At 44.7% G+C, this 7,792-nt stretch overlaps 1 protein-coding gene across 1 annotated transcript in view; it reads left to right on the top strand.

Annotated features, from left to right (window-relative positions):
• The window catches only part of ANTXR1 (ANTXR cell adhesion molecule 1), a 214,224-nt gene extending 207,648 nt beyond the window's left edge, over positions 1-6,576 (top strand). The window contains exon 18 of the mRNA XM_040623392.1: positions 2,539-6,576. Coding sequence (XP_040479326.1) covers positions 2,539-2,799 — 261 coding nt within the window. The 3' untranslated portion in view covers positions 2,800-6,576. The remainder of the gene's footprint in view (positions 1-2,538) is intronic.
• Positions 6,577-7,792: the final 1,216 nt, after the last annotated feature.

Genomic DNA, 7,792 nt, shown 5'->3' with positions numbered 1-7,792 from the left:
TTACCTCATCTTTCTTTGGGTGATGGAAGGGGCCTATCAGGCTGATTACCTCACTAATGCTGACCAGGAAATTCCACGTTGACAGGCTTAAGATTACATTTTTGGGCAAGTTTGAAACTGCAATTAGGTTAGGTATTGAGTCTTGATTTGCTGACATGGGGTTTAGCACAGGTGACTCCATTTTAGACCTGTTGTCTCTCTTTTTTTAACAGCTGTAAAAGAGGGCTGCATAGGGAGTGCCTGGATGGCTCAGTCAGTTAAGCATCTGCCTTCGGCTTAGGTCATGATCCCAGAGTTCTGGGATCGAGCCCCACATCAGGCTTCCTGCTTGGAGGGGAGTCTTGCTTCTCTCTCTCCCCCTGCTCCTTCTCTCCCCCCCGCCTTCTCAAATAAATAAAATCTTTAAAAAAAAAAAAAAGAGGGCTGCTTGGACAACTGGGAATTTACAGCACCAGGTTACAAAGTCAACCTAACCTGTGAAAGCTTGGCATTGATCTGGGAGTTCTGGGCGATGCCATGAGAAGACGGGAACTTATTTCTGCATTTAGTGGGCCCCCAATCAGAACCTAACAAGGTTAGGCCCTGGTTTAATCTCATGAAATGCAAGTACAGAGGAATGGGGTGCTGGCATCTAAATATGGCATTGTACTTCCTAAACCAATAGTGCAGCAGCAGAGTGCAAAACAAGGCTGCTGCTTTCCAGAAGTTTCTCATCTGGTCAGGCAGGCAAGGCATTCACCAATCAAACAACTATGGTTTTCAGGCTTCTGTGTGTGGCATAGACTTTTAACTAGAGAACTCAGGGAGGGAAGCAAAGGATACATGGAGGCTGGAGTCATCAGAGAAAGATGTGTGGAGGGAAGGGACTGACTTAGGACTCAGATGAGTGGGGTGTGCGCACGTGAGGCAAGGTTGGCTCAGCCCCCACTGTCTCCCATAAACATGCATCGTGGCCCTGCTGTGACTCTCGGCCCAAGCCACGTCTCAAATCACACACTTCTGTCTTCTACAAGTGACTGTGGCTTAATTCCACAGACTCACCCTCTTCAGTTCCCCTCGGCCCCTCCCTCTAAAGGCCTGAAAAGGGAAATTCCAGCTTCTCTGGACATATCTCATCCAGGGCAGATGCCAGAGGATGGGCCTCCATCCTGGAGGGTGAGGCCGGGAAAAACCCACACACCAGCTCCAGCCCCGGTGTAGTGCTACATCGGATTGGGGTGAGCAGGAGAGGGAGAAAGGGACAGGGCAGCCTCAAACGCATGCCCCCCACCCCCCTTCTTTGGGGGCAACTTCTGCAGGCATCCAGGACACACAGTAGAGGCAAGAACAAGGTGCCCTGCAGGCCCGGGAAATTTGGAGGGGGGCTAGGACCCCACAAGGGTGGGCCACATCCTGCCCAGGCAAGGCAGGAGGGTCTGATGCCCAAAGTGAACGGAGCACAGGCACCGGAAGGAGAATGTCGTCTGTGGGGGGAGGGGGAGCAGGGCAGGCGAGACTGACTTTGAAGAGCTGAGAGAGCTCTAGGTGTCTGCTCTGCATTGTCCAGTCATGTCCCCAGGAAGGGTGGGGGTGGGGGGAGCGGAATTCAGGGTCGCTGCCCACTTTGCAATAACACAGCCCCAGGCTGTACTTGCTAAGAACCTAAGCGTGCTGCAGCAGGTGCCAGAGCAAGGGCAGGATAAATTGTTCATTGACACCGCTTCGGGCAAGGCAGGGGCTCCGAGGGGGGGCTGTATTGACTGGTGTCTTGTTCACAGCAGGAGGGGGAGCTGCCTCCTTAAGTCTCTACTCGGCGCCAATGGCTGAAGGGGGCAAAAGTTGATGGGGGAGAGGCAACTGCGTGAGGGCCTCTGAGAATGACCCCCGTCGGCCACATGCGTGACAACGCAGATCACAGATGGATTCAGCTCGAATTCGAGTGCAGGAGCTCATGGTGTTAACCTGCTACTGCCTCCAGGAGTGCCACTGAAATCAGCTGAAGCAAGTTCCCTTTGTTTAAAAAATTTGGTGACACACACCACAAGCACCACCCGGCCTCCTTAGAAGATATTAGAGTGCAGCAGGAAGAATAGAGGTTCTGAAGCCTAGCTGGGATTCGAATCACCAATCGTACCTCTTCCTGGTTGTGTGGCCTTGGGAAAGAGATTTAATGTTTTTGAGACTCAGTTTCCCCATCTATGAATTAGAACATTTGGTAAGAGTTCCTGGCTGGCAAGGCTGTTGAGGTGAAATCTGATGAACTCTGTACACAGCTTGACCCCATGCACCCAGTTAAGGTCCCCTCCTCTTCCTCCTCTTTGAGAGAGAGCCTCCAGGAAAATGAATTTTAACAAATAATTTTACAACACAGTAAGCCCAGAAAAAGGAAATGGGGAGTTGATTTGTTGTCAAGTTCTATTGTATGACGGTAGAGCACTGTCATAAGCATTGTGTCTGCTTTCTACATATTTCTTTCAAGCTGCCCACCGTGCCTCCCACCTGCCCTGCTGTAAACAGCAAACATCAGCTCACCGTTTCTTCTCTCTGGTTCTCTTACAGGGCCGCTGTATCAACTTCACCAGAGTCAAGAACAATCAGCCCGCTAAGTACCCCCTCAACAACGCCTACCACACCAGCTCACCGCCTCCTGCCCCCATTTACACCCCCCCACCCCCTGCTCCCCATTGCCCTCCCCCACCCCCCAGTGCTCCCACCCCTCCAATTCCATCCCCACCTTCCACCCTGCCCCCTCCTCCTCAGGCTCCACCTCCCAACAGGGCGCCACCCCCCTCCCGACCTCCTCCTAGGCCTTCTGTCTAGAACCCAAAGTTCATGCTCTGGGCTCTTAGAAACTTTGGGGAGGAGGCTCCTCTGTGGTGTTAGAATAAGTCTTTCCAGTTAGGAGAGGCTTCTGCTTTGGAAATGAGTGGTGATAAAGCCCACTGACCTTCACACACCTTAAAAATTGGTTTGTAATGCCAATACACCAGCAATTGTGATCAGCAGAAACAGAAATTTTGAAATGCCTGAAAACAAATGATGAGGCACCTACAGTCACAATTATAGCCAGCCAGCCATCACCTCTAGAAGGTTCCAGAGACAGTGAAACTGCTGGGATGCTCTTAAACGGGATTGTGTCTCATGGAGACCAATAAGAAAATAATTTCTCTGAGGGTGAAACGCAGAGTCGGATGGATGAGAAATAACATTGCTGGGTTTCTAAATGCTGCCTTCCCTCCTCCACTCCACCTCGATCACTTGACCCTGGACCCTTGGCCTAGGAACCAAGGAATCCTCACCCAAGAAGGTGAAAACCCTTGGCCTACAACTTTGGGAAAAGCTTGGGGTCCCCATTGTGGCAAGAAACTCAACATCAGACAGGTATCCAAAAGCTTGTTCGCCTGGGATTTGCAAAGGAGTAAAAACATATGCCTTATTTTCCTTTCAAATTCTCCCAGTTTCCAAGTGAGGAAGAGAGCAGGTGTTTATAGATGGAAAGAGGTATGTTGCCACGTTGCTGTGTAAGTGAAATCAGGTGTGCGCATTGACTGGCGATACTGATGAGAGCATCAGACAGTTTCTAAAACCCACAGGCCACCAGCAGCTAGAGGTGGTTGGCGTTGGCACGACATGGTCCACTAATCAACAGACAATGGCATTGTTGAAGAGAAACCTGTTAATGATTCATGTTAAAAATCAAGATTAGGCTTCAGTTTAAATCACTTAAGGTATGAAGAAGTGACTGATCCCATTTTTCAGAGACAAATGTTGAGTTGATCTTCCCAAAATGGCATCACTAGCACCTACCATACAATCTCACTGGGATTTTTTTTTTCCTTTCTTTCTTGGTAAAGTTGTATACCGGAGATTTCTAGGTAGAGTTGAGAGACAATGGTCCTAACATAGTAGGGAAACCATCTCCAGGTTCTTTAATTAACTGCAAAAAAAGCCATGTATGTGTAGATGCAAATGTATTTCTCCTTGGCTTTTCAACGTACTCATAAAAATAAGCTGTCAACCCAGGAGGAATATACTAGTTCTGCCTGAAATTCCCACCAGGCCTGGGATCCACCCAATTCCTCCAAGTCTTTCTGAATCTGTTGTCATCAGTAAGCCCTGGAACCACTTTCTAAACATTGGGCTTCATCACCCAGGGTGAAAACAGAGGTCCCTCCTTCACCACCCTATTCAAAATTATCTCCTTCACAGGTCTTAAAATTCCTCTCCCAAACCACTCAAAGTCTTAAATCTTATCTGGAACAAAGCAGAATATAAAATAAATATAAACTTAGAGCTTTGGGTTATGGCCTCCAAAGATCCTTCAGGAACCCGTCAAGCCAGCCTGATTCTTGCACCTTACTCAGAACACAGACATAAGGACCCGGCATGCACTCCGTCAACATCAGTTCTTGTAGCCATGACAGGCATTGCTCATCAATCACAGCACTATCCATGGAGCCCAGCAATTTCTTCACAATCCTCACATCACAACTTCAAAGAGCCACCATTCATCAGTCAGAATTTGAGAGAGAGATGAGCCCTATTTTCCATCCCCACTTTAGAAGGCAGAAACAAACAAACAAAAACTAGAAAGCAGAAACACACAGGAATTGCACGGAGGAATGGGGAATCCTTGGGCATAAAAGGTACAGTCAGGGAACATAGATCTCGGCAGAGTGCCTTAGTAGGGGGACTACAGGCACTAAATCTGGAGTGCCGATGCCAAACACGTCTCTAAGTGTACCTCAGACCCAGCCCTTCTCCCAGCCTGCCACTTCCAAACGCCCAGCCTTCTCATAGAGCTAAAATCAGAGATGGTTTCCAGGACTTATAAAAGCAACCTCCCTTTGCCACCTCCTCAACCTGGCCTGTATTGTCTATTCTTACAACACGAGGCTTCTTCTTTAGTATAGTCCCTCATGAGGCAGGGGCCACAATGTCTCAGCCACCTGCAGTGACATTGCTGGACTCCAGCAAACCATTCCATAGGAGAATGGGTTCCCCAGGCTCACAGCATAGAGATGTTGAGCCCATGGCAACTGTTTTGACTGCGGGCAGTACAGAACAGTCCACCCCACACCACTGCCGCCTGACTCACTGCGGCCATAAGAAAGTTCAAGCCAAGACACAGACGTTGTACAAGATGGCGGGCATCGAGTGAGAATGCAACATTCAGGATCTCAACAGCACATCAATCAGAAGCCCTGTGCAGCTTCCACGATGTCTTGGTGAACTTTCTGATGAATAGGGAACTGCAAATATATGCTGATTTAGAAGGGATTAGCAGGGTTTGTCCTTAAAACTGACTCATCATGTCATCCCTAGTCATTTAGAATTACAGTTGAGAAGGTGAAACTTCTAGACTATATGAATAAGGCAATAGGCTAGCATGGACAAAATTCTTTAACTGGTTTATAAAATATATCAGTATTTGTATCATTCCCTGTAAAAGGCAGCAGACGTACAATTGTGATCAGGAAACTGCACAAAATTAGTTTTTCAGCCCCCATGTTATTGTCCTTGTGAAGTTTTTTTTTTTTAATAAAAGCCAACTTTTTGTTGTATATATTCGTATTCCATGTGTTAGATGGAAGCATTTCCTATCCAGTGTGAATAAAAAGAACGGTTGTAGTAAATTATTATAAAGCCAATGATATTTCATGGCAGGTTATTCTACCAAGCTGTGCTTGTTGGTTTTTCCCATGACTGTATTGCTTTTCTAAATGTACAAATAGTTACCAAAATGACGAGACCTCTGTTTGCACAGCATTAATAAGAACCTTGAGTTCCGTGGTCCTCTCCTTTGAAGACCAGCTCACAAACGGTTTCTGGCCTGGAGCTTTGCACATACTCCAGCGAGACTGTAAAAATTCTCTCTTTGACCAAGATCAAAAACAGAGCAGGTGGGCAAATTAAGTAATATACTTGGATATCTGGCCATGGGTAACTTCATTGTAAATAACACTAAAATGGGCCGAGATGATTTTGATGTCTCATAAACACTAGCATCCAAACACTGTCAGATGAGAAAAATCCACCAAAGAACTAGAAAAAAATAATAATAATTATGAGATAGTGAGCAAGTTTCAGCCCAATGCCAATCAATAAAAACAATTAATGCTGTGTAAAATGGGTTGAATTAGCTTGCGAACTATATAAAGATATATGCAGTAAAAAGCCTGTGAATGCACACCAGACGGGAATGGGGTATTCTAGTCAGTTGCCTTCTCTAGTTATCTGAGCTCTACTATATTATCGTACTTGGATAACCAATTTAAAAGAATTAGAATATGATTTTTTTAAATACACTTAACATTAAACTCTTCTTCTAGTCCTTTCTTCTTTCTGCGATAATTCAGAAGACAGTTATGGATCTTCAGTGCGTCATTGTTCTAAAAAATCAGTTATCACCGTACCGTGCTATAGGAGACTGGGCGGACCCTGCACAATGACAAACTCTGGAAGTTGCTTCTAAAAAAAATAATAATAAATTCCTAAAATCATCTCTTTTACTGGTTATTTGTCTCTCTGTTACGAAAATAAAGTGTAGATTGTTCAAGTGCTTAACGTCTTGATAATAAAATGTTGTTACCCAAATTAAATTGCATTTCTCAAATCATTATTGTATTTCCACTAAGCTCTTTACCGTCTTGATTACTGTTAATTTTTTCTTCAGCTGTCCAACATTCAACATACTCTTTATTTCTAGTAACAGTTTTAAAATTTCAAAAGTAATCCAAGCTCAATGAAAATAAAAAAGTAAAAAGTGGAGATAGAGAAGCACACAGAAAAAATGTCCTGGATCAGTTAGGATTGTGTCTGGCTGCCTGTCACAAGATTTGTGGCCGTGACCGATTTCACTCACAGAGCAAGGACTCCAGAGGTTTGCAGCTGCTCAAGGAACCAGGCAGCCATTGGGGAGGGTATGTGTTGTACTGAGCACTGGGTATTATATAAGACTGATGAATCACAGACCTGAACCCCTGAAACCAGTAATACGTCATATGTTAATTATAATTGAATTTAAATAAATAAATACATAAATAAAAAAACTTTAAAAAAAGGAAAGAAAGAAAAGAAACCAGGCAGTTTTACAGATCATGCGGCAGTAAATACCCTTCCTTCTATATACACTTCAAGATATTTTTCTTATATCTGCAATTCGGACACAAATCATTTTATTCTTCTTAGCAGCTTCGATTCAGCTCCTCCATTTAAATTTTTTGTAGGTAATTGAGTGTCTCTTACTAGTTACTGAGTTTGTTTTTTCACAAGTCTTTCTTAAGCCTTAAATGCATCTTAATTGGAATAAAACCAACTGCAAACAGAAAATCATGCCACTACTTTTTCCAAGTTGCAATAGTAGTTACTTTTTAATAGCCTTTGGGCACAGGTGACATTTTTAAATTACATCCTTAATCATTAAATGGTTTTGAGATAACCAGCTAGCAATTTGGAAGGAAAAAGAAATCTTGGAGCCCTACCTCACTCCTTATACCAAAATTAACTTCAGCTGTATTTAATTTAAGTGTAACAAATAAAATAAGGCAAGTATTTTTTTTTAAAGATTTTATTTATTTATTTGACAGAGAGAGACCACCAGTGAGAGAGGGAACACAAGCAGGGGGAGTGGGAGAGGAAGAAGCAGGCTCATAGCGGAGGAGCCTGATGTGGGGCTCGATCCCATAACGCCAGGATCACGCCCTGAGCCAAAGGCAAACGCTTAACGACCGCGCCACCCAGGCACCCCAAATAAGGCAAGTATTAGAAGTGGAAAAAATATTTACTCTATCATATGAAGAATTTTTAAATC

Source organism: Ursus maritimus, unplaced genomic scaffold (genome assembly GCF_017311325.1).
Source record: "Ursus maritimus isolate PB19 unplaced genomic scaffold, ASM1731132v1 scaffold_6, whole genome shotgun sequence".
NCBI classification, from domain to species: Eukaryota; Metazoa; Chordata; class Mammalia; order Carnivora; family Ursidae; genus Ursus; species Ursus maritimus.
Note: the sequence above shows the minus strand (reverse complement) of the source record. Positions and strands in the feature narration are given on the sequence as shown.